This window comes from Bolinopsis microptera, chromosome 11 (genome assembly GCF_026151205.1).
Source record: "Bolinopsis microptera isolate Bmic1 chromosome 11, MBARI_Bmic_1.0, whole genome shotgun sequence".
NCBI classification, from domain to species: domain Eukaryota; kingdom Metazoa; phylum Ctenophora; class Tentaculata; order Lobata; family Bolinopsidae; genus Bolinopsis; species Bolinopsis microptera.
In genome coordinates, this window is record NC_087082.1 from 20,055,130 (window position 1) to 20,082,154 (window position 27,025).

The window sequence follows — 27,025 nt, forward strand, 5'->3', positions numbered from 1 at the left end:
TCAGCGTTGTAGGACATCATGTTCTAGATATTATATTCAATAGTTTCCACTTTCAATTTCTATTTTAAAATTAAACATTTACTTTTAGTTGGTATGATAGAAAATTTTAAAAATATTTCTTGTCAAGATAGATTTTAAACATGAAACATTTTGAAAATATCTTCCTTTTATGTCGAATACCGGATAAGTTAAACAAATGAAGACAGCGTTTATGTTTCGTATTTGTAAAAATGGGTGAAAATAAGATATTCGCAAATTAACATATCATACACAGAATAATCAATAAAATAAAAAAGTTTTCAAAAAGAAATAGCTGTTTGCAGGGACTGTATTCATTACTTTTCACTCCTTTATAAATGTTTGTTTCAATAACAAAAATTAACTTTTCACTCTATAAATATTTGTTTCAATAACAAACATTCACGTCCAGCACTAATAGTAATGAGTGTTACCATTTCCTTGCATTAATTTATTAATTATAAGAAATACCTTCAAATTTTCTTGAACATAGCACGTGTATCATCGTAACAAATTTTAGATAGTCAAAACAAACAAACTTATTAAACAAAAGTTAACTGTTTTTTGATTCCTTAGTATTGCTTATCAATTCGCGCACAAATTTAGAAAATCAAGTATAATTGATAATAGTCAAATAAAATCTAGCTTTAACATTTCTTATCTAATATGTCAGAAGATAATAATGAATGTGTCTTTAACGATAAGTCACAATCAATTCATTGTGTAATTAATGACAAACCGACAAATCAATCGATTAGGAATTAACTAACTCTAAAAACACGAATTTAAAAGTTGTATTATCTAAGGTACCAGCGCATACGTATTACGTAATGGTGTAAAATAAACAAACTAAAAGTAAAATACTTCTGAGACACTTCTCAAGACGACTCTAGCACTAAAATAAATGAGGTCGAAAATCAGTTGCTTGCGGTGTCCAATGATGTGACGTCACTTGTAGTCAACCTGTAGTCAATTTGTAGTCAACTTGTAGTCAACTTTTAGTCAATTTGCTAACTTCATTCTTCATTCAATTCTTCAAATCCATAATTTCACAAGTGCAATCTCGTCTTTATTCTTCGTCATGATAACAGCATTGCTTGAGGATCGTTTTTTCTATGATCTTTGACGCAATCTCTTTCCCCAGAATGATAGTAGTATAATTAGTAGTATATACCTCTAATTACTACTAATTATATCATGTGGAAATACAAACTTCTCCGTATAAAAGGCAACTCTAAAACAAGGAGTTCTGGACCCTATCTTTCATTACTTGTGAAGCCTAACCATGGTCATTCCCTGTGTATCTGTCTCTAAGTTAATATCGAACAAGCTGGGAGCCTCCTTGATCGTCACGTTCTCTCCGTTGTTCCATGCAGCTCCGAACCGAGCAGCGAAGATGTCACCAGCGTTGTCATCAATGTCTGGCAGGACGATGGATGCTCTGTCGTCACCACCGAGTCCTGAGAGAGTTGTCATGTTATTATGTAACATCACACTTAATGTTATGATGTGTTAATTATATTTGATTAGTTTATTTTCAGTAAGCAAAAATCCGGGAAGGGACTGAGTCAGATGGTGAAATAAATCTCAGCAAAATTTAATTTCCTTCTTCATTTCCTCTACATCTAAAGTGTGAAGGAAACTAACCGAATTGGAAGCTAGAATGTAGAGTTTGGGAAACTAACCGAATTGGAAGCTAGAATGTAGAGTTTGGGAAACTAACCGAATTGGAAGCTAGAATGTAGAGTTTGGGAAACTAACCGAATTGGAAGCTAGAATGTAGAGTTGGGGAAACTAACCGAATTGGAAGCTAGAATGAAGAGTTTGGGAAACTAACCGAATTGGAAGCTAGAATGTAGAGTTTGGGAAACTAACCGAATTGGAAGCTAGAATGTAGAGTTGGGGAAACTAACCGAATTGGAAGCTAGAATGTAGAGTTGGGGAAACTAACCGAATTGGAAGCTAGAATGTAGAGTTTGGGAAACTAACCGAATTGGAAGCTAGAATGTAGAGTTTGGGAAACTAACCGAATTGGAAGCTAGAATGTAGAGTTGGGGAAACTAACCGAATTGGAAGCTAGAATGTAGAGTTGGGGAAACTAACCGAATTGGAAGCTAGAATGTAGAGTTGGGGAAACTAACCGAATTGGAAGCTAGAATGTAGAGTTGGGGAAACTAACCGAATTGGAAGCTAGAATGTAGAGTTGGGGAAACTAACCGAATTGGAAGCTAGAATGTAGAGTTGGGGAAACTAACCGAATTGGAAGCTAGAATGTAGAGTTGGGGAAACTAACCGAATTGGAAGCTAGAATGTAGAGTTGGGGAAACTAACCGAATTGGAAGCTAGAATGTAGAGTTTGGGAAACTAACCGAATTGGAAGCTAGAATGTAGAGTTGGGGAAACTAACCGAATTGGAAGCTAGAATGTAGAGTTGGGGAAACTAACCGAATTGGAAGCTAGAATGTAGAGTTGGGGAAACTAACCGAATTGGAAGCTAGAATGTAGAGTTGGGGAAACTAACCGAATTGGAAGCTAGAATGTAGAGTTGGGGAAACTAACCGAATTGGAAGCTAGAATGTAGAGTTGGGGAAACTAACCGAATTGGAAGCTAGAATGTAGAGTTGGGGAAACTAACCGAATTGGAAGCTAGAATGTAGAGTTGGGGAAACTAACCGAATTGGAAGCTAGAATGTAGAGTTGGGGAAACTAACCGAATTGGAAGCTAGAATGTAGAGTTTGGGAAACTAACCGAATTGGAAGCTAGAATGTAGAGTTGGGGAAACTAACCGAATTGGAAGCTAGAATGTAGAGTTGGGGAAACTAACCGAATTGGAAGCTAGAATGTAGAGTTGGGGAAACTAACCGAATTGGAAGCTAGAATGTAGAGTTGGGGAAACTAACCGAATTGGAAGCTAGAATGTAGAGTTGGGGAAACTAACCGAATTGGAAGCTAGAATGTAGAGTTGGGGAAACTAACCGAATTGGAAGCTAGAATGTAGAGTTGGGGAAACTAACCGAATTGGAAGCTAGAATGTAGAGTTGGGGAAACTAACCGAATTGGAAGCTAGAATGTAGAGTTGGGGAAACTAACCGAATTGGAAGCTAGAATGTAGAGTTGGGGAAACTAACCGAATTGGAAGCTAGAATGTAGAGTTGGGGAAACTAACCGAATTGGAAGCTAGAATGTAGAGTTGGGGAAACTAACCGAATTGGAAGCTAGAATGTAGAGTTGGGGAAACTAACCGAATTGGAAGCTAGAATGTAGAGTTGGGGAAACTAACCGAATTGGAAGCTAGAATGTAGAGTTGGGGAAACTAACCGAATTGGAAGCTAGAATGTAGAGTTGGGGAAACTAACCGAATTGGAAGCTAGAATGTAGAGTTGGGGAAACTAACCGAATTGGAAGCTAGAATGTAGAGTTGGGGAAACTAACCGAATTGGAAGCTAGAATGTAGAGTTGGGGAAACTAACCGAATTGGAAGCTAGAATGTAGAGTTGGGGAAACTAACCGAATTGGAAGCTAGAATGTAGAGTTGGGGAAACTAACCGAATTGGAAGCTAGAATGTAGAGTTGGGGAAACTAACCGAATTGGAAGCTAGAATGTAGAGTTGGGGAAACTAACCGAATTGGAAGCTAGAATGTAGAGTTGGGGAAACTAACCGAATTGGAAGCTAGAATGTAGAGTTGGGGAAACTAACCGAATTGGAAGCTAGAATGTAGAGTTGGGGAAACTAACCGAATTGGAAGCTAGAATGTAGAGTTGGGGAAACTAACCGAATTGGAAGCTAGAATGTAGAGTTGGGGAAACTAACCGAATTGGAAGCTAGAATGTAGAGTTGGGGAAACTAACCGAATTGGAAGCTAGAATGTAGAGTTGGGGAAACTAACCGAATTGGAAGCTAGAATGTAGAGTTGGGGAAACTAACCGAATTGGAAGCTAGAATGTAGAGTTGGGGAAACTAACCGAATTGGAAGCTAGAATGTAGAGTTGGGGAAACTAACCGAATTGGAAGCTAGAATGTAGAGTTGGGGAAACTAACCGAATTGGAAGCTAGAATGTAGAGTTGGGGAAACTAACCGAATTGGAAGCTAGAATGTAGAGTTGGGGAAACTAACCGAATTGGAAGCTAGAATGTAGAGTTGGGGAAACTAACCGAATTGGAAGCTAGAATGTAGAGTTGGGGAAACTAACCGAATTGGAAGCTAGAATGTAGAGTTGGGGAAACTAACCGAATTGGAAGCTAGAATGTAGAGTTGGGGAAACTAACCGAATTGGAAGCTAGAATGTAGAGTTGGGGAAACTAACCGAATTGGAAGCTAGAATGTAGAGTTGGGGAAACTAACCGAATTGGAAGCTAGAATGTAGAGTTGGGGAAACTAACCGAATTGGAAGCTAGAATGTAGAGTTGGGGAAACTAACCGAATTGGAAGCTAGAATGTAGAGTTGGGGAAACTAACCGAATTGGAAGCTAGAATGTAGAGTTGGGGAAACTAACCGAATTGGAAGCTAGAATGTAGAGTTGGGGAAACTAACCGAATTGGAAGCTAGAATGTAGAGTTGGGGAAACTAACCGAATTGGAAGCTAGAATGTAGAGTTGGGGAAACTAACCGAATTGGAAGCTAGAATGTAGAGTTGGGGAAACTAACCGAATTGGAAGCTAGAATGTAGAGTTGGGGAAACTAACCGAATTGGAAGCTAGAATGTAGAGTTGGGGAAACTAACCGAATTGGAAGCTAGAATGTAGAGTTGGGGAAACTAACCGAATTGGAAGCTAGAATGTAGAGTTTGGGAAACTAACCGAATTGGAAGCTAGAATGTAGAGTTGGGGAAACTAACCGAATTGGAAGCTAGAATGTAGAGTTGGGGAAACTAACCGAATTGGAAGCTAGAATGTAGAGTTGGGGAAACTAACCGAATTGGAAGCTAGAATGTAGAGTTGGGGAAACTAACCGAATTGGAAGCTAGAATGTAGAGTTGGGGAAACTAACCGAATTGGAAGCTAGAATGTAGAGTTGGGGAAACTAACCGAATTGGAAGCTAGAATGTAGAGTTGGGGAAACTAACCGAATTGGAAGCTAGAATGTAGAGTTGGGGAAACTAACCGAATTGGAAGCTAGAATGTAGAGTTGGGGAAACTAACCGAATTGGAAGCTAGAATGTAGAGTTTGGGAAACTAACCGAATTGGAAGCTAGAATGTAGAGTTGGGGAAACTAACCGAATTCGAAGCTAGAATGTAGAGTTGGGGAAACTAACCGAATTGGAAGCTAGAATGTAGAGTTGGACTCAAACAGGCCCTCTGAATATCGTCTCCCTGCTCCTTGTTCAGCTTCTCCAGGAACGCTCGAGATGTGTTAAAGTTGTTGAGTAGTTTCTCACCGTATTCGAGACGACGCAGCGCGTTTGTCCACAGTCGGAACTGCAGCTCGTTTTCAACACAGATACACCTGAGAGGGGTGAAGCGTGAATATTTTGACAAGATAAGACGTGATGGTATAGTATTGTAGAGAAAGTGAAACTAACCTGGTAGAGAAAGTGAAACTAACCTGGTAGAGAAAGTGAAACTAACCAAGTAAAGTGAAAGTGAAACTAACCTGGTAGAGAAAGTGAAACTAACCAAGTAAAGTGAAAGTGAAACTAACCAGGTAGAGAAAGTGAAACTAACCAAGTAAAGTGAAAGTGAAACTAACCAGGTAGAGAAAGTGAAACTAACCAAGTAAAGTGAAAGTGAAACTAACCTGGTAGAGAAAGTGAAACTAACCAAGTAAAGTGAAAGTGAAACTAACCTGGTAGAGAAAGTGAAACTAACCAAGTAGAGAAAGTGAAACTAAGCAAGTAAAGTGAAAGTGAAACTAACCTGGTAGAGCGGTGTTGTTCTCGGGTGTTGGTCTTGGTTCGTATCAGGAAGCAGTATTCTGTGGGAGCTTTGTGCTGTTTCTTGAACTCTTTATTGTTGTTCGGCAAGAACATGTCGTTCTCTTCTGTCCTAAACGAAACTACGTGTTACAATCAAGGCAAATAATTAACTAATTATATAATTGATATCATATTTTGATCGCAATTTTATTGCTGTTGGTATTGGGCAAATGCGAAGAATTTGCGTCAAAAATGATCAGTGTTATTACAATTTTACAAATGCTGAAACAAACATGATCACAAGTTTGATCGCTAAAATAACACATTCCCGAGTTAGATAACTAATCCTACATATTCCCTCGACACAGACAAACCTAACCAATATCCGATATCTAGTATTAAGGCAACATCTCCATATGCATAACCTAAGAGTAAGCAAAGCGCTAGACGCAATCCTATCGTTGGTCCTAGATCCAGCTCCTCGAAACAAGAAAAAAATACTCCCAGGAGTCCTAGATTCAGCCCCTCGAAACAAGGAAACAATATTCCCGGAAATGTTACTAAGTGCAAACCTTGAGAAGCATGTTATAACTAAGTATTGTTACTAGTTGCTAACCTTGAGAAGCATGTCCAAGGCAGGGATTGCGACTTATTCTTAGCTTTTCCAGCGTAGTAGATACCACTGTCCCTTATCACGAAGTTCATTTTCCTCCAACTCTTCTTTCCTGACTTCAGCCAATGGACACCTTTCAGACCTACAGTGGTTTTAGTGAGGAAATATGATAGATATGTAATAATAATGTTTAATCAATTTGACAAAAAATTTAGTATCAAAACTTGAATTTCTAAATAGAGATTTAGAAATTGTTAACGGATAATAATCAACAACACGAGTGCACAATATACAGTAAGTTACATAAGACAATCAGTAATTATGGGGATAAATAGCTAACTGACCAATTAATTGATCAACAGACAACTAACAAAGATAACTAATTAGCTAATTAGCTAATTAGCTGATTAGCTACTTATACCACGTGATATGACCTACCTATGCTGGGTATCCTTGTGTTAGCTGTATTGGAGAAGAAATCATCAATAAGAACCTGTCTACACTCCCTATTCAGGTCCACTACATTAGCGTACGTGTCTACAGGCTTTAGGAAGAGTTGAGGTCTTCTGAATAACTCGTATCTAGAGGAAGTGGTTAGTTTAGCATTGTTTAGATAGTGAGTTATCAGTTAAGGGTGAGTTAAGGGTAAATCACCCGGTAATCAGAAAGTAATCATAAAGTAATCAGAAAGTCGATAAAAGGTCAGAAGTTCCAGAAAGTCTAAAATTGCACAAAGTCCAGAATTGCAGAAAGTTAAGAAATTTCAAAATGTAAAGAAAGTATTAACCTACGTAAGTACTACGTAAGTATTACGTAAGTATTACGTAAGTATTACGTAAGTATTACGTAAGTATTACGTAAGTATTACGTAAGTATTACGTAAGTATTACGTAAGTATTACGTAAGTATTACGTAAGTATTACGTAAGTATTACGTAAGTATTACGTAAGTATTACGTAAGTATTACGTAAGTATTACGTAAGTATTACGTAAGTATTACGTAAGTATTACGTAAGTATCACGTAAGTATTACGTAAGTATCACGTAAGTAATATGTAAGTATTACGTAAGTATTAGTACACTAACTTTCTGACGTTGTTTCGGAAGTACATCTTGTTAGTAGAGTCTCGGCTCCAACTATTCAACACATCGTACACTATCTCGTGATCCTCTAACTCTCGTTCTGAGATAAGGATTAATTAGGTTTAATTATTAATTAGTCAATAACTAAACTATCAACTAATTATTAATTAGTCAATAATTAAACTATCAACTAATTATTAATTAGCCAATAATTAAACTATCAACGTGCGTGTTGGGCATATACCTTTGAGACTTCTTTAATCTTGCAAATCTATCCGTTAATAGCGAGTATATATATATCGGTTAAAAGCGAGTTCTAATTTCAAATAATATCTCCAATGACATTTGACAAAGCTTTCAGTTTCAAGTTCCAACAATAGTTCAATGTTAAAAGGTTGGCACTTTGCCACATACCTATTGGCACTTTGCCACATACCTATTGGCACTTTGCCACATGCCTATTGGCACTTTGCCACATACCTATTGGCACTTTGCCACATACCTATTTCCAGATCAGTGATGTGTTCCACTAGAGTCCAGTCAGATCCAGGTTTGTAATAGTTCTTCTCCGCCAGAACCTGACACACCTCCCAAGCAGTCTGCTTCTGTTCCACCCAGATAGTCTTGGAGCTGTTGTTAACGTTGAATACTTTCATTGCTATCTTCAGGTTGCTGGCGATCTTCAGTTTTTCTAGCGCTATTTTTAATTTCTCCTGTGAGCAGGGTTCTGTTTAGAGTTTGGAGTTTATATTTTAGGAAATAAAATAACAGTGCAGTGCAGTATCATTTGTCGCAGAAATCAGAATAATCAGAAATTATCATCTGTCTATTGTTATGCGACTAATGAATAATGTTCCAGTCCATAATCTTTATACCCATTGAGTATTGATTTAATTAAAAATATATTAGATTTGGGCACTGTTGGAGATATGAACCATATCTTGTTTTGACACCTGACCATTCTAAATCCAGAATGGCTGTCACGTGTAAAAGATTAACCACCAGTAAATACAGTAACCATAGCAACATAGCTAACCTTCTTCAAGATAGCTGCTTTCTCCTCCTCAGTCAGATCCTCCTTCTCCTTAAGTATCATAGTAAGTCTGCGCTGTATTTTAGCTGACTTTGGGCCGGGAGTAATAGGTGTAGTTGGGCTCGGTTCCTGTAACGCACCAGTGTGAAAACTACACTTACACTTGGGACATGTCAGCTTGTGTGGGGGTTTGGGCGAGGGGGTTGCTCCCTCCCTCCCTCGCGAGGGGGTTGCTCCCTCCCTCCCTCGCGAGGGGGTTGCTCCCTCCCTCCCTCGCGAGGGGGTTGCTCCCTCCCTCCCTCGCGAGGGGGTTGCTCCCTCCCTCCCTCGCGAGGGGGTTGCTCCCTCCCTCCCTCCCTCATTCCTACTCCTCTTTTTGAACATCATGTAAACAAACGCAATGGTATTGTGTGATAAAAACAAGCAAAAGAAAACATACGGGGTCATTAAAGAACGGTTCGTTGTCAGGGACACGGATAGGAACATTCATAGGATCAGTCTTGAAGTCGTTCTGAAAGTGGGCAGTTTGTTAAACTACATACCTAGTTTAATTCATTACACGTAACAACTTATGTTATTATTACAATAAGCGGGTGTCTAAAGTGTTCCTGAACGGAGATATGGCTTCTGACAAGTTTAACGCGGACTTTACATTGACGGGAACGTGTTGGTACGCGATTAGAACTTTAGAACGTTATTAAAAGCGAGTCTGAATATAGAACCCACGAAGGAACTTCGTGCTCATTTCCATGGAAACAACATTTTGTGTGATATACAAAACTGAAAAGGCACTTAAGAGGCTTTGGGTTTCGACACTCAATTTTCAAAACCCCAACTTTGACACGGTAAAGCTCCACCCTGTATTTTGAGACTGTTTTGATAAATTCGTCGTCAAGATTCTGATATAATTTTATGTTACCAAAGCTGCCGATAAAAGCTGTGTTAAATTTACTTGGAACCAATAAAAGTGAAAGTTTGAACTGACCTCTCTGAAATCAGTAGTTGTGCTGTTGAGACTCATTTTACTGTCGTACAACTCAGAGGAAGAAGAAGTTAGGTAGCTGCTGACTCCGCTGCTCTTGCTTATGGTTGAGTGAGGGGTGGTAGACATGGTGTACATGGACCTGGGGGTCGGGAAACTTAAGGGACTGTTAGAAATCATGCGAATTTACATTCAAGAGACGGTTCAAATCGTACAATTTTTCCATGTACTGAGATCGAAACGGGAACCGGACGCGATGGCGGTACTTTCTTAAAAAGGTGAATACGAGAGCGAATCACATGAATCACTTTAATTATTTATCGATAAAGAGATGCTTAAGTAGTACACGTGAATAAGAAATGTAAAAGTTGTAACTCACCCATTATTGCCGCTGCTAGGGTTAGAGTGAGAACTAGCTCCAGAGCTAGTAGTACACACAGAGGTTCTCTGATCGAATACGGAGGAAGCAGGACGTCCCTCAGATACCATGCTACCTGGTCTACTGTCCCGCTTGTCTGGTTCTGGAGGGTGCTCTGTTAGTGCCACTTTGGAGGCTCTGTCCGTGTGTCCGTGTGTCACTCTGGACGCTCTGTCCGTCTGTCCGTCTGTCACTCTGGAGGCACTGTCTGTCTGTCCATCTGTCACTCTGGAGGCTCTGTCCATCTGTCCGTCTGTCACTCTTGAGGCTCTGTCCGTCTGTCCGTCTGTCACTCTGGAAGCTCTGTCTGTCTGTCCGTCTGTCACTCTGGACGCTCTGTCCGTCTGTCCGTCTGTCACTTTGGGGAGTCTGTCAGTCTTGTCTTTTTTCTTGTTTTTCTTTCGTTTCCGAAATGATGCGAACATACTTTTAGGGCGAGATTTCAAGGCTTGGTCAAAGTTTGTTTCAGTTGTAGAAGTCCAACTCTGAGGTCGTTGGTCGCTAATTGATCTAGTTGGTCTACCTAGTAACTCACGACTTGTCTCCATCTCAACTGACTTGTTCCTCTCTAGACTACTTTGATACTGTTTCTCTTTTGATACTAAAGTCCTACTCAATATTATCTCATTTGTCATACTCGAAGGTCTGCGTAGGTCAAAAGTTTTGAACTCTTTGAATTGTTGTGGGGACCAGCTCATAGGTCGGTCATTTGTCAGTCTACAACTAGAGATATAGTCTGGGAGAGTGGTTTCATCCGGAGATGAATGCTTTTCTGTTGCACTGTCAGAATCGTCTAAACAAGGATTTGTAATAATCTGTCAAAAAAGAAAATCTTTGCCAATTCTTGTAATCCCAAAGAAGCAAAAATATAAAATAAAAAAGCGGGTTTCAAAATGTGTAGGTTCCAGTGACTCACCAGTATTATCAGTACTACAGGGCGGAGGAGGAGTGAGGGCGGGGGAGACTGGAGCTGGAGACATTGTGGGAGGAGGAGGAGGAAGAGAACCTGCATCTGATATTAGGGAGGTAGCTGAAGCAGCTAGGGAGGTGGGAGGAGGCCCAGGTTGTGTTCGTTCTGGTGGAGCGGTGGTGGTACTCCTAGATCGCTTTCTAAGTCAGCTGCAGAAAATAACTGTGTTTAAGAAAGCATCAAGTGGAAATGCCTCCGTAAAATTGTAACAGGCAATTACAAAAGTTAACAAGTTACAAATCAAAGTTACAACTTAAAGTCCAATCTGCTAATCTGAATAGTTACCTAGAGCAGAGCTGAGATCGTCATCAGGAGGAGGGGGAGGCATTACCTCTACTGGAGGGGCAACAGGTGCAGGTGGGGGAGGCATAACCTCTACTGGAGGGGCAACAGGTGCAGGTGGGGGAGGGGGTGTAGCTCTAGCCATCTCCTCGTATATAGTGGGAGGTGGGGGCAGGTTGTCTGAACTAGCACCCAGAGGAGCTGGCAGGGATCCAAACTGCATCTGAAATATCAGTGGGTGAGTTTATTTTATTTTGTGTATTAAACCACGTAATACGACTGTTGTAATAGGAGAACTGTTGACGGCTTTAATTAACCGGTTTTCACCGGTTCAACGTAATTACAGTCATTACATCAGATGTCAAACCTTAGCTTTGGGATTGGTAGGGGTTGGTATATCGTTGAAACCAAACGAGGCATTGATATCCTCCATATCGTTACACAAATCATCTAGAAGCGAATCTAAGTCTTTCTCATCAGTGTCTGAAGAATAGTTAGGTCAGTATTAATTCCGGCACTGTAGAAATAAAAGATTTTTTTGTTGCCGGTTCCAAAATAGCCCATGTAACTTGACGATCAGCCAAGATAATTATAAATTATCCCATCTAATTAGTAACCTAATTACATAGCGTGTAGTACATTGAGTGTTGTATTACGAGGCTGTCTGTGGTAATGACCATAGCATATACATGATAAAGTTGGTGAAGGAGCACCTAGAGACGCTAATGTTGATGAAGGAGCACTGCAGAGGCCAGAGTAAGACCCCACAGAAGAAGCCCTGAAAGAGACCTCCACCACTCGTCACCACTAGTTACCATAGTTACACCACTCGTCACTATACTACACCACAATTAAACCACATCTAATGACAAACGCTCATATTGATGAAGGAGCATCTACTTGTCAGCAATTTAAGTCACGTGAGAGCAAATCAACCATTCAGCTCACAGTTTTACCTTTCTCAGCCAATCAACGCCTTGGTTATCTTAACAGGTAAAATTGCCTTCCAATTAATGATAAAACGAGAGTTTAAACTTAAAACTAAAACAAGACTCCGACTTATGAAAAGGAGGCTTGTTAAAATTCGCAGACTTTTAAAACTAAATGTTATACTTACTTAACTTTTTGATCGTGCCATTTGCTATGACTCGCATAGCTGATAATAATTATTTCTCCAAATTTATGTTTCTTCTCTTTCCTCTGGCATTTTAAAAGACAATGGACAAGTGTTCAGATCGGAACAAAACAAAATGATCAACACAGTATTTACACTTACTGAAATAGGATCGTAGCATTGAGATAGAAGTGGGCCGTTTTGCGAGGAACGCCACAGCCGCCATTGTGAGCTAGATTATTCCTTTTACAAGACAAATTATAATTTGGAAACAATAGCTTATTGGTCATGGTGAATGGTGGAGAATATATCAGTGGTTTTAGCGGAGTATTTATCAATGAGTACGAGGTCGTGACTAGAGACAAATATGTACCCGATATTATAAAAATGCAAGTTCAACTGACGACTCAAGTCTCAAGACATGTATTAATGAAAAGACAATGGCAAGTTCGAATAACACAATCATAAAAATGAAAATCACGTACGATTTAAATGAAGCACATAGACTCAGGAAGGAAAGAAGGCATAAAAATTATAACCGTCCAAACAAATATGATGAATATTATGTTCGTACTAATGTTTACTATGTACTACTATGTTCGTACTAATCCAGCAATGTGAAAGAGGTTTATTGGCTTATTGATTTAGCTATTAATTGAGTAAAGCATTAGTTTCTACTCCGAATAACAAAAGAAGTATCATGGCCAGGATTTAGTACCCACACTGGAAACTAAAAGACTGAGAAGACAGGACAAGTTAACGAGACATCCTGCGTAATGACGTAACCATTACCTGCTTTAGAGTGTGCTATTATGCAGGTACTGCAGGTACTACAGGTAGTACAGGTAATAGTGCCTAATAATAATAACCTATTGTCCAGTCCTGTGCTCCTTCACCAATATTAGCGTCTCTGTGCAGTGTGCAGACACACTACTCTGTATTGGTCTGTGCACAATAGACCGCCTCCACACTGCCAGCAGCAGACACAGGACTTATATTAGGACTACATCCCCCCTCCCTCTCTCTGATATCATGCAACCAATAACCTGCTGATATCCGGACCATGTGGCCTGTGTGGGCCAATGGGAGCGCTGTATTTCATCATGCATGAGTTAGCCGATTATCCGTGGTGATCAAGTGGATTTTAACCTTGAATTTATTAGATTAGTGGTCATTTAGACGAGTTGTTGCAAGATGGTAGGGGCAGGTGACGGATCATATTATAGAAGTAATAAAACCAGAAACTGAGAGAAGAGTACAAAACGGAACTGGTTTCTCAGTATTGTTAGGTGTTGTGCCCCCCGTGTAACCAAGATCCTTATATTTACAAACGGGTATTATATATTTCATAGTGGTTTATGGTGACTAGTACCCCGGTGTGGGGTTATGGAATGTTAGTGTCGACCTCACAATATGTAGCCAGCAACTAACAAATACAACCTAGTTAAACTTAAACAAATATAAGGAGAGGGTTTTCAGAGGTAGGAACCAATCTGCAGCGCAAGAAACTGTTCACAAATATCAACCACTCAAATTAAGGGCCCGGGTTATATTAGGCCCGAAAAACGTATCCTGTCATGATGATGGAATGTTACAAATAAACTCCTGGACAGAAACCAGGGAAGTTCCAACATTTGGAGAAATAACGAGATAGCGTTTAATTATAAATCTGTACACTCGACCCCATAATTGGTTAATTGGTTACGATGCTAAATTTAGACATCGCTTGATCCAGGTAGGAAGCCAACGAATGCCATACAGAAACATAGCACCATATAAGGGTATAATAGGTGGTAATTGACTCAAAATTGTCACAATTATTTTCGGAACATAATTTCTTATGTGGGTCTAGTGCGATTGAAGCAGAAGGTCCAAAAGAATATGATAACATTTATAATTAGACTCTGAAACAAAGCGAATACCTGAAAATTCAATCCCATCCACTGATAACTGAAAATCCATCCCGTCCACAGACAGCTGCATTGATAACTGCATTGACAACTGCATACTAAATGCTGCAAAACGATTTGACAAAAAAACAAGGCACAAACAAAACCTCACAAAACGCAACAATATATAATAACCGATAAGATCTGAACAAAACAACTAAATTGACGGACCAATACCCACCTGTAAAACCCTGATTGAATTAATGTCGTCATGACTCCGTAACAGTTAGGTCACTTAACCAGCTCTCCTACCCACCTACTCCTCATTCCGTCATATCACAATTACCTTCATACCTATCCAGTGTCACAAAATCAGTGACAAACCCTCACAGCCAATCAGAACGCTGGAAACAGCACATCGACCAATGGGGGAGCCGCGCAAGGCTCACTGCTCCTGATTACGTGTATGCTGTCTGCAGTGCAGGTAGAGATTGAATTATATTAACGCTAATGTTGATGAAGGAGCGAGAGAAACACACCTTCGCACCCTACTGATAGAGGGCCTAGCAGGGGCCTGCTCCTTCATCAACATTAGTGTCTGAACTGAGACTAGTTACCAGTTGTATTATTATTAACGTTAGACTGAGGGTCGCCAACATATTATGGGGAGGTTGGCTGGATCTGGTTCTAATATGAAACAGTGGGAGAAACTGGCGAGATTCAGACATGATGGAACATTATCTGTGATTGGAAATAACAGAGGTTGCCGGGACCAGGTACAGGAGTCTATCTCCATTTTACAAGTCTATTATTATCTGGCCGGTTTGAAGCCTTCTGGAACCGGCTAAAGTCACAAATATTCAGAAATTCATCGTTAACAGTAACAGTATATTTAAATGAATCGATTATTAGAACGTCCAGGAATGAATGGTAATAATCCGTGATAATCAATTTAAAGTAACTTACTGCCAAGCGCCATGATGGACATTCTGTAGGCGGCAGAGTTCTGAAAATATGTTTAGATATTAGTCAGGAAATTAGCCCGGAAAATGTTAGTTTCCAAGAAAACAGGAAGCTTTTATCAAGTTTTTTTACAATTTGAATAATTCTTGTGATTTAAGAAGGAAAACTGTGTTGTAATCACTAATAAACAGCTGAAAAGCGTTGAAAGGGCGATAAATTCCAAATATAATTATTCAGAACTTTAAACTAGGATAATATTTAGATAAATGAATTTAATTCCATCATAGCTTAATTTAGCAGGACAGGTTTATTTTCTATACTATTTTTACAGCGTGCAAATTCTTCCAATAAATTGTAAAGCACAACTTAGAGGAGACATTTCAAAATTCCACCAAATCCGAAAACAAATGACCCAGGACCCGACATGCTCCACTTCTCACCTCACAATTAGTCTTAATCTTCCTCCTAATGGTGCTGGAGTAGACCAGAGGATCAAACACAAGCTTTACACTCTTTCTACTGTACGTCCTGGTCCTAGATCTGGACATTGTCATTAGGTTACCCATCCTGTAGATCCGTGTGAGACACTGGTGAGACACTGCTGAGACACTGGTGAGACACTGGTGAGACACACTTCAGAGTTGAGGCACACTTCAGAGCTGAGACACACTTCAGAGTTGAGACGAACTTCAGAGTTGAAACTGAAGGAGACGAAGTTTCGGAGGTTCCTAGGATGCTGGATCCTCAAAAGAAATTGCAGGAGTACGAAATTCCAGGAGTCAGACACAGACACACACAACTACAAGATCAGAACTTTTAAATAGTGGAGACCCCCAAATACCAGAGTCCAGAGGAGAACGGACAAACGACAGTCCACAACAAGTAGTAGGACAAGTCTGGAACCTTGAAACAGAACCAGTTACTTCAGAGTTCAGAGTCAGTACCACTGTCAACACCACTGTAATCTAGACAAACGAGCACTTAAACAAGCTGTAGTATAGTTACACACAGCTCCAGAAGCAAATAACAATCCTGTCAAATATTTAAACTTTCCATACAGTCTAAAGTTCAAGACGCCCTCTCAACAGATCTCCAATCTGTAGCTTGAGTACTAGTCCAGTGGCTCCAGCCTATCTAGGCACTACGCTCTTATATCCAGATATCAACCAGAGACAGCGTGCTATTGTATCTACTATATACTACTATATATATATTGTATTTACAACCTGGAGCCACTTCTGAGCAGATATATCTTCTTGCTGAGTAAACCTTGCTATGATGCACACTATAACCATATAACCAGTATGTAGTGATGATAAGATACTTAAAGTTAGGTTTGGTATAATACAAGTAACGGGGGTATTTACTTATTTAGATCACGAGATCAAGTGGTGAGCTGGAACAATGCCCAATATGTGAGCTGGAAAAATGCCAAATATGTGTCTAGAACTACTGACTCAAGAAGTGGAATGTTGCCAGGGTAATAATCAAGAAGTGAAATGTTGCCAGGGTAATAATCAAGAAGTGGAATGTTGCCAGGGTAATAATAAATGCCTTGGCTCGATGTTCTTAAGAACCTCGATCGACTTTTGAAAAATATTACCTTTAAAATCGTGCTCACCATAAACTATTTAAAAATGGGAGAGGGGTCCATCGTCACTTACGCCATGTTGACTCCCCTTAAAACTAGTTAAATAATTATTCCTTAAAAACTTAAGTACTCACAGTAGGTGGAACCTTCTTCCTGAGTCTGACAGTGTCAGATTCTCCGAGAGCAGCAGGCATACCAGACAGTTCCCGTTCCATCTCCAGGAACTGATCCATTATATCATCCAGCTCCGTGTCCATGGTTTGTCCGGGCATCTCTTGTGATTTGGGGGCTGGTGCTAGATCCTGGGGAAGGGAGGGGAGGTTAGATATTGTGATGTGGGGGCTGGTGCTAGATCCTGGGGAGGGAGGGGAGGTTAGATATTATAGATATTGTGATTTGGGGGCTGGTGCTAGATCCTGGGGCAGGGAGGGGAGGTTAGATATTGTGATTTGGGGGCTGGTGCTAGATCCTGGGGCAGGGAGGGGAGGTTAGATATTGTGATGTGGGGGCTGGTGCTAGATCCTGGGGAGGGAGGGGAGGTTAGATATTATAGATATTGTGATTTGGGGGCTGGTGCTAGATCCTGGGGAAGGGAGGGGAGGTTAGATATTGTGATTTGGGGGCTGGTGCTAGATCCTGGGGCAGGGAGGGGAGGTTAGATATTGTGATTTGGGGGCTGGTGCTAGATCCTGGGGAAGGGAGGGGAGGTTAGATATTGTGATTTGGGGGCTGGTGCTAGATCCTGGGGCAGGGAGGGGAGGTTAGATATTGTGATTTGGGGGCTGGTGCTAGATCCTGGGGAGGGAGGGGAGGTTAGATATTATAGATATTGTGATTTGGGGGCTGGTGCTAGATCCTGGGGCAGGGAGGGGAGGTTAGATATTGTGATGTGGGGGCTGGTGCTAGATCCTGGGGCAGGGAGGGGAGGTTAGATATTGTGATTTGGGGGCTGGTGCTAGATCCTGGGGAAGGGAGGGGAGGTTAGATATTGTGATTTGGGGGCTGGTGCTAGATCCTGGGGCAGGGAGGGGAGGTTAGATATTGTGATTTGGGGGCTGGTGCTAGATCCTGGGGCAGGGAGGGGAGGTTAGATATTGTGATGTGGGGGCTGGTGCTAGATCCTGGGGCAGGGAGGGGAGGTTAGATATTATAGATATTGTGATGTGGGGGCTGGTGCTAGATCCTGGGGCAGGGAGGGGAGGTTAGATATTGTGATGTGGGGGCTGGTGCTAGATCCTGGGGCAGGGAGGGGAGGTTAGATATTGTGATGTGGGGGCTGGTGCTAGATCCTGGGGAGGGAGGGGAGGTTAGATATTATAGTGTGGGGGCTGGTGCTAGATCCTGGGGAGGGAGGGGAGGTTAGATATTATAGATATTGTGATTTGGGGGCTGGTGCTAGATCCTGGGGCAGGGAGGGGAGGTTAGATATTGTGATGTGGGGGCTGGTGCTAGATCCTGGGGCAGGGAGGGGAGGTTAGATATTGTGATGTGGGGGCTGGTGCTAGATCCTGGGGAGGGAGGGGAGGTTAGATATTATAGTGTGGGGGCTGGTGCTAGATCCTGGGGAGGGAGGGGAGGTTAGATATTATAGATATTGTGTTGTGGGGGCTGGTGCTAGATCCTGGGGCAGGGAGGCGAGGTTAGATATTATAGATATTGTGATTTGGGGGCTGGTGCTAGATCCTGGGGCAGGGAGGGGAGGTTATATAAATTTCTAAATATTGTGGTACTATCTTATTGCTGTAATCTTTATGTTTGAAAGTTGTATACTGGAGGTCAAATGTATCGTTTTCTGGGAATGTCAGGGGTTGGATTTCTAAAAGAATTTACCGTCTACTCAAAGGTTTGTTTGTAGAGGGAGGGGTACAGCGTTCTAGAGTAATTATGTAATACATTCCAGAATGACATAAAGAATTTGCTTATGTAATATTCTAAACGTAAAAGACAAAAGATAAAAACTTAGCTAAAGAACTCACCCGATTGTCAAGGTCGGCTCCTTTCAGCGCTGAGTAGAGCTTGTCTTTATCATGGTCAGGTATAAAGGGTAGACTATTCAATGATGCATCGCTGAGAGGGAGAAAAGAAGGGTTAACGGTGTGATAATAACGGAGCTGGAGCACTGGAGCACTGGGTGCTGTAGGTGCTTAGTTCATGAGAGTGTAGTCAGTACACTGTACTGGTGTTTAGTGTGGGTTACTGTGTTTGTGATCTTAGCACAGAGCCTGTAGACAACGCGACTAGACACGCTATAATATAGTATGTATATATAGAATTTGACATGAAAGTCTATTATTCTAAGCGGTGTTCGTTCACTTGGATTGTGTGCACTATTTGTAATATTGTAATAATCTGGTTTATTCTGAGCGGTTAGAAAAAAAAAATCCAGCTCTAGTAGTAGAGCTGGATTAAATGGAAAGCTTGGCTTCACGATCAATTAATTATTAACCTGGGATATGTAATGGCCGAGAATTTACCAAATATCAACTTACATCATGATTCCAACTGTCATTTTGGGAGAAAACACTCAAACTAAAACTAAAACTAACGCTACAAAAACTATCGCTAAAAATAAGAATAATGAACATGTTCTAGACCCCAGATAACTTTATACCCCATAATCTCGTTACAAAAGGTGACGTCACAGTGCCAGTACTCACTAATACACTTACTAGTACTCACTAATATATTACAGTAATTCTATCTCACACACTATCTATCACATGTCATTTTAAAGTCGGAACATTGTACTGACCAATGATATGGGGCCCCGCCTCTCTTAGCTCGGGGAGACTTCCTTATTTTTAGAGTTTTAGATAAGGAAGCAAGGGATTGAGGTACAGAAGTCACGTGGTATTGAAGTCACGTGGTACAGAAGTCACGTGGTACAGAAGTCACGTGGTATTGAAGCCACGTGGTAAGAAGACCAAGTCCTTAGACAGTGACAGAGAGCCTTTAAATCGTGAGATGAATCTGGGGGGGGGCTGAGGGTAACAGTAACCCTAGTAACAGTAACCATAGTAACAGAGGGGGGCTCATGATTAGCACCAGAAACTGCTAATGGTTGGGAGGTGGTACTCTACCTAGAGGTCCCGAGCTGGCTGCTGATAAAGTATTACAGTTGGCAAGGATGCTGGTACGGGACAAATTACGATTATTAAATTAAGAGAAATCAATTCAACTTATCAGAACTGTATAATTATTTTTAGTAAAAACCTCAAGAAGCACGCGTTGTGCGACTAGTTAGTAGTTACAGACGAAGTGACGCTAATAAAGTAATCATATGAGTATTTAAGTAATTAGGAGAACTAGACGAAGTGGGACGAAGTGCTCTCAGAGACCCGGCTAGTAGAGGGACAGTGTCCGGCTAGTAGTGGGACAGTGTCCTGGACTACTAATCACGACTAGAGGGGCTACTGACCGGGGCTAAATATAGGGACTACTTCACCGCCCCGTGAACTAGAGCACTTTGCAACACCTCCACAATGTGCTCCGCTTGTTGAGCGGTGCAGCCAGCCAATCAGCACACAGAAGCCGTGTCACGTGGTGTGTGAAAGCCAATCAGGACACAGCAGCTGTGTCACGTGGTGTGTGAGAGCCAATAGGAAGAAAGCGTGCCAGGACAATAGGGACCAGCATCCAGCAAGCTTAATAAAACACACTACAGATATTAAACCGGAGAGTTCCGCACAAAAGGTATATCCCAACAGTATCGGCTGCAGTATCAGCTGCAGTATCGGAACACTGTTTATAACAGGAACACTGTTTATAACAGGAACACTGTTTATAACAGGAACACTGTTTATAACAGGAACACTGTTTATAACAGGAACACTGTTTATAACAGGAACACTGTTTATAACAGGAACACTGTTTATAACAGGAACACTGTTTATAACAGGAACACTGTTTATAACAGGAACACTGTTTATAACAGGAACACTGTTTATAACAGGAACACTGTTTATAACAGGAACACTGTTTATAACAGGAACACTGTTTATAACAGTAACACTGTTTATAACAGGAACACTGTTTATAACAGGAACACTGTTTATAACAGGAACACTGTTTATAACAGGAACACTGTTTATAACAGGAACACTGTTTATAACAGGAACACTGTTTATAACAGGAACACTGTTTATAACAGGAACACTGTTTATAACAGGAACACTGTTTATAACAGGAACACTGTTTATAACAGGAACACTGTTTATAACAGGAACACTGTTTATAACAGGAACACTGTTTATAACAGGAACACTGTTTATAACAGGAACACTGTTTATAACAGGAACACTGTTTATAACAGGAACACTGTTTATAACAGGAACACTGTTTATAACAGGAACACTGTTTATAACAGGAACACTGTTTATAACAGGAACACTGTTTATAACAGGAACACTGTTTATAACAGGAACACTGTTTATAACAGGAACACTGTTTATAACAGGAACACTGTTTATAACAGGAACACTGTTTATAACAGGAACACTGTTTATAACAGGAACACTGTTTATAACAGGAACACTGTTTATAACAGGAACACTGTTTATAACAGGAACACTGTTTATAACAGGAACACTGTTTATAACAGGAACACTGTTTATAACAGGAACACTGTTTATAACAGGAACACTGTTTATAACAGGAACACTGTTTATAACAGGAACACTGTTTATAACAGGAACACTGTTTATAACAGGAACACTGTTTATAACAGGAACACTGTTTATAACAGGAACACTGTTTATAACAGGAACACTGTTTATAACAGGAACACTGTTTATAACAGGAACACTGTTTATAACAGGAACACTGTTTATAACAGGAACACTGTTTATAACAGGAACACTGTTTATAACAGGAACACTGTTTATAACAGGAACACTGTTTATAACAGGAACACTGTTTATAACAGGAACACTGTTTATAACAGGAACACTGTTTATAACAGGAACACTGTTTATAACAGGAACACTGTTTATAACAGGAACACTGTTTATAACAGGAACACTGTTTATAACAGGAACACTGTTTATAACAGGAACACTGTTTATAACAGGAACACTGTTTATAACAGGAACACTGTTTATAACAGGAACACTGTTTATAACAGGAACACTGTTTATAACAGGAACACTGTTTATAACAGGAACACTGTTTATAACAGGAACACTGTTTATAACAGGAACACTGTTTATAACAGGAACACTGTTTATAACAGGAACACTGTTTATAACAGGAACACTGTTTATAACAGGAACACTGTTTATAACAGGAACACTGTTTATAACAGGAACACTGTTTATAACAGGAACACTGTTACAATTACTCAAACAGTAAATCTGGGAGGACCTTACTAATATGTAGTATGATCTAAGTGACGAAACTGAAGGTCGCACTGTATCCAAATAGTACTCCTACAACCCCTCCTTGTACTCAAGTACTGGCACTGAGCAAACATCATCACAATGGAAGTTATCTTCAGGAAGAGGAGCAGTAACGAGCCAATCAGAGCACAGAACGAGAGCTGTTAGCCAATCAGAAGGCTGGAGATAAGTCACGTGACACGTGCGAGGAACTAGGATATTAGAGTATATTTTAGGTAGAGCATGTAATTAATGTGTTATGTGCAGACATGCAACAGACATGTAACAGACATGTAACGTCGAAACAGCAAAAGAAAGACAATCCCAACAAATTAAAGAGTTAGGAGATAATGATTACAGTCACAAGACCGCTATATTAAGCATAAAAGTGAAATAATGTTGCGAGTAAAATATAATTATGTCGAAGTTCTCGTGATTATATTACGGGGAAATGATATTATATTCTAAATAAACCATGACAATGATAGCTTTTCTACATAGCAACTTGGAGCGAAATATCTAGTATGGAGAGGTATAAATGCCGAAATTTTCCCAGCGTCTGATGAACAGAAGCCTTATTCCCCGCCCTAGCACTGTAGTGTAACTATAGCACTGTATTGTATGTGTGGATTTATTAAGTTATTAGAAGAAACTAATGGTTCATAAAGTGCGTTGATTTGTTTGGCGCCAAGTCCAAGGTGAGGTTACATTTGCCATATTAATGCGTATGATTCGATTAATACCTTTTTTATGAGGATAAATTATGTTATAATTCACGAACACTGAAAAAAGTCACGTTGACTGCTGCTGGATAAAAATAGAAGAGAGTAGTCCAAGTTTGTTTTGGCACGTGACAGCTGTTTTGTTTATTTCCGAAGAAATAAGCAAAACGAATTACAGCAAGAAAAAACAATGTGAGACAAGAAACTCCGAATAAAACCCAATACAGGTAAATGAAACCCGAAATAAAGGTACTTGACCAGATATAACCATCTATTCAACTACCAACATAATCAACTACATACAGACACAGTACGATAAAAGTATTCAATATTCGTAGACTACCCCGGGGCAAACAGGTCTCTGAGTAGATGAAGTGTTCCAGCACAAGCATACAGACGTAACCACGTGGGCTGGTTTCTGAGCACGTGGGCTGTTTCTGAGCACGTGGGCGAGGGGATTGGTCACGTGATAGGCTGGTTGCTGATAAGAGTAGCTATTATCAACGTGTGAGCTGTTGAGAGTGGGGTTTCGGACATGTGTTATAGGAAGCAGATCCTACGATTTCGAGTTGGCGTAAAAAGTATGATTTCTGTAGAAGACGATTCTTTATTTAGAATAGTTGAGCCTTATTTCATAGTCGTGAACTAGTATTATCTTATCTAGTGTTATTGTAGTTCAGAATATCGATAACCATACCTCTTGGCTCAAATGCGTTAATTTTTATTCACATAATTCCATTTATCTATAATTCTTCTTCTTCGTAGGGGGCTGTGGTCTTTACTACTAAAGTGGTCTTTATCTATAATTATTTACTACCCAAAATAGCTTATTTTAACGGTGTAAATATTAAATAAGCATGATTAAATTGGCACAGAAACGACTGAAGCGTGCATTATTTAAGTTTTAACCACAAATTGCTTTTACCGAGCAAATTGAAACAGATAAAGTATGTACAATCATTACTATTGGATGTATAAAGCCCACCTTGAATCAATTCTCATGTATTGTACTGTTAAACTGTGTGTCCCTGTCTTATAAAAAAATGAATAACAACTTAAATTTGTAAAATTACAACCAAAAGTCAACACTGCAAGGTAATAGTACCAATTATCCAAATGACGACAAAGAAATGGAAATAAAAAACTGACTGCAGACAAATACAGTCTTAGCGGGAAATTTGTGAAATGGATGCAGTTGTAATCTTCAGTAAGATCAGAGACTAATGAGGAACGAAAAGGGAGACAGTTAATGAAGATGTCTAAAATCAGACTTCAAAAAGTGGGGAATATTATCTGACGATATCATCATCATGAATGAATGATAGTTGCAAACTTAAAACAGAGCACTAGTATAATAGTTTATTAGATCACCAGTATTACTTGCAGGTGTGTGTGCGTTATCTGTCAGCAGCATGCATGACCATGCAGGTGGGTAAATTGTAAATAGAGTGCAGCGCACGCCGCACGCGTTGCGCGCAATGTACTATAATTGACGATATCACTTTTCTATACAAAATGTTCGTAATTCGCGCGCTACAGAAAGTCATTTAATCTGGTTTTTTTGTGTAGCGTGATTTGACGTCACTGGGAGTGGGAAATATAAATATCCGTGTAATTTGCTAAATTGCTCGAAACTACACTACCGTATATGGTAACATAAAGCTTGCCGAGACGATATGTTAAACAGTAGCGTCAAGCTGATCCACAATCTAGGTAACACTACTAATAAAGGGATGTCTGTGCGTTTTCAAGTAAATTTAGGAACTTAAAAAGAAACTGGACTGGGCAAAAAGACACGGATTACCTAATTTAAATATCATCAATAGTGAAGAGAAACGAAGACACCAACCTCTCGTAGTCTGGATAAAGAAACTAAGTTCACCACGATGAACGGATAATATGATGAAAATGGGGAAGCGGAATTTAAAACTTAATTACAACATCCCTAATTACAACATTCTTTATGGCGACACTAGTTAGACTGTCAGACCAGAGCAGTCATCGTAAGTAACTTTGCAGCTCACAAACACACGCTTTAAGAACAATAACCAATATCGTAATCTTCAAAGAATCTCTGGAAACGTGTTGTCATTACTTTAAATAACATCACAAAAGCAACTCAGTATTTCCGTAAGCTAATTGCAGGTGACGTTTGGAAGCAGTGACCAAGCAACTGTGGAGTGCTATATATTAAAGGGTGACTCAGAGCGAATACCAACCAAGATTAAATTTGTCCAATCAAGTGCAGTCCTTTCAGCGTCTTTTTAAAGGCACTGAGGGCCCAAAAAAGGTAAGTAAAGAGGAGGGCGGAAGGACGAAAATAGATTAAGCAAGCCGATACAAAAACTGAACATAGACAGGGTAAAACAAGTCATGATGTAAGTTATGAAGAAAGTTATGATTTTTAACTGAACGAGGGGAAAACCACCACATTTCCCGGTATGAGCTCCAAATGAGCAAAGCTAAAAACTAATTAATCTGCAAAACGACGTAATTAGACTGTCATGATTAGGTCGTGTGTTGCTACATGCTACATGCTACAGTACATTTGAGCATGTGGTAGCTACAAAACCAGTTATTAATACACATTATGTAGAGACATACTAAGAGGTATACCTTGTGCACCTTGTAGCGTATAATCATTGAGATTCACTTTTACAATACATATTTAATCAGACTCTAACCTACACTGCCTAAATCACTCTACGTTGAGACTCTTGTGTATTGTAATTGAGGGCAAGTCAGTGATTTGCCTAACTTTAGTTAGTGACGAGAAATATAACCACACAATTACGAGATAAGGTTCACAAAATCAAGAAACCCACATTTCCAGAAAACCATGACAAACATCTAGACACGCTCTGCAGAAAGTGTGGTACCATGGTAACTGTAATTATTAATCTCGGTCTTTATTACACAAATTACTCGGGGCTATAAAACCAATGCCTGCTCATCAGATACTAATTAATGTTAATTACTGTTAATTAATGTTAATTAATGCGAATACCAAAATTACTTTACAGGTATTTATAATGTATTACCAGTTTAATTTTATAGCTGACGCACACAGAGAGGCAGCTGTAAAGTTAAATCCAAGCGCAAAACAATGTGTTACCATAGTTACACCACTAGTTACCATAGTTACACCACTAGTTACCAAGCGCAAAACAATGGACCAAACTAAGATTTTAGTAATCCAATTAGTAAATGCTGGACGCAATTTTCTCCATTACCACAACCATATAAGGCAAGATTATGGATTGGAAGTAAAAGATATCTAAATACTTAAGATCTGACAACTGTTCAAAATAAAACCACTTGAAAGTGTGGTACCATGGTAACTGAAAGTGTGGTACCATGGTAACTGAAAGTGTGGTACCATGGTAACTGAAAGTGTGGTACCACGGTAACTGCGTACCATGCTCGGTACCATGGTAACTGTTGGTTAACATGGTAACTGAAAGTGTGGTACCATGGTAACTGCGTGTTACCATGCTCGGTACCATGGTAACTGTTGGTTAACATGGTAACTGAAAGTGTGGTACCATGGTAACTGAAAGTTTGGTACCACGGTAACTGCGTACCATGCTCGGTACCATGGTAACTGTTGGTTAACATGGTAACTGAAAGTGTGGTACCATGGTAACTGCGTGTTACCATGCTCGGTACCATGGTAACTGTTGGTTAACATGGTAACTGAAAGTGTGGTACCATGGTAACTGCGTGTTACCATGCTCGGGTACCATGGTAACTGCATACCATGCTCGGGTTGGTGTTCTAACCTGATAGTGATAAACTTAGACCTGTCTTAAAATGAGTTGAAACCCCCTGTTAACCAATGAAACCACTCCTCATTACACCACGTGATCAGAGTTGGTGTCAGGTGACCACTTATTGCCCTAATATGGTCAGAGTGTATCAAATTAATTTAAGAATCGTCTTTCTGGCGAAACATAGAGGAACACATTATTATATACAGTCTTAAATACCGATTATACCTTAAATACCGGCTCAAACGGACTCAATTCATGGCTAATTAGATAATTAAGTAATCACGTAATTTAAAATATGTATTAACTGTATTATCTTATTCTACGATTGCTGGTAGTTGCTCT

The 27,025-nt window shown here is 39.9% G+C and overlaps 3 protein-coding genes across 6 annotated transcripts in view; all 3 read right to left on the reverse strand.

The window, feature by feature from the left end:
- Positions 1–27,025, reverse strand: part of LOC134822809 (chitooligosaccharidolytic beta-N-acetylglucosaminidase-like) — a gene marked incomplete in the record, with an annotated part of 941,725 nt that overhangs the window by 403,323 nt on the left and 511,377 nt on the right.
- Positions 209–11,006, reverse strand: LOC134823557 (amyloid beta A4 precursor protein-binding family B member 1-interacting protein-like). 2 transcript variants are annotated; one of them, XM_063835079.1, is made up of 12 exons: positions 10,921–11,006; positions 9,966–10,107; positions 9,590–9,728; positions 9,044–9,115; positions 8,608–8,733; positions 8,074–8,284; positions 7,575–7,671; positions 6,927–7,069; positions 6,492–6,630; positions 5,877–6,005; positions 5,276–5,466; positions 209–1,478 (listed from the first exon to the last, which is right to left on the reverse strand). In XM_063835079.1, exons 1-12 carry the CDS (start codon positions 10,982–10,984, stop codon positions 1,285–1,287), a joined length of 1,647 nt encoding a protein of 548 aa, XP_063691149.1. In that variant the 5' UTR covers positions 10,985–11,006; the 3' UTR covers positions 209–1,284. The 2 variants fall into 2 exon arrangements, with proteins under 2 accessions (XP_063691149.1, XP_063691148.1); XM_063835078.1 differs by having other exon boundaries at positions 9,590–9,743.
- LOC134823562 (uncharacterized) overlaps positions 11,044–27,025 on the reverse strand; it is a 35,537-nt gene continuing 19,555 nt past the window's right edge. For 2 of the 3 annotated variants that reach the window (XM_063835087.1, XM_063835086.1), the window contains 7 exons: positions 18,790–18,880; positions 16,948–17,115; positions 15,226–15,265; positions 11,624–11,739; positions 11,348–11,479; positions 11,260–11,305; positions 11,044–11,123 (listed from right to left, as the gene is read on the reverse strand). In XM_063835087.1, coding sequence (XP_063691157.1) covers positions 11,044–11,123; positions 11,260–11,305; positions 11,348–11,479; positions 11,624–11,739; positions 15,226–15,265; positions 16,948–17,115; positions 18,790–18,880 — 673 coding nt within the window. Of the gene's footprint in view, positions 11,124–11,259; positions 11,306–11,347; positions 11,480–11,623; positions 11,740–15,225; positions 15,266–16,947; positions 17,116–18,789; positions 18,881–19,302; positions 19,470–27,025 lie in introns of those variants that run through there. The other variant, XM_063835089.1, reaches the window with a different exon arrangement.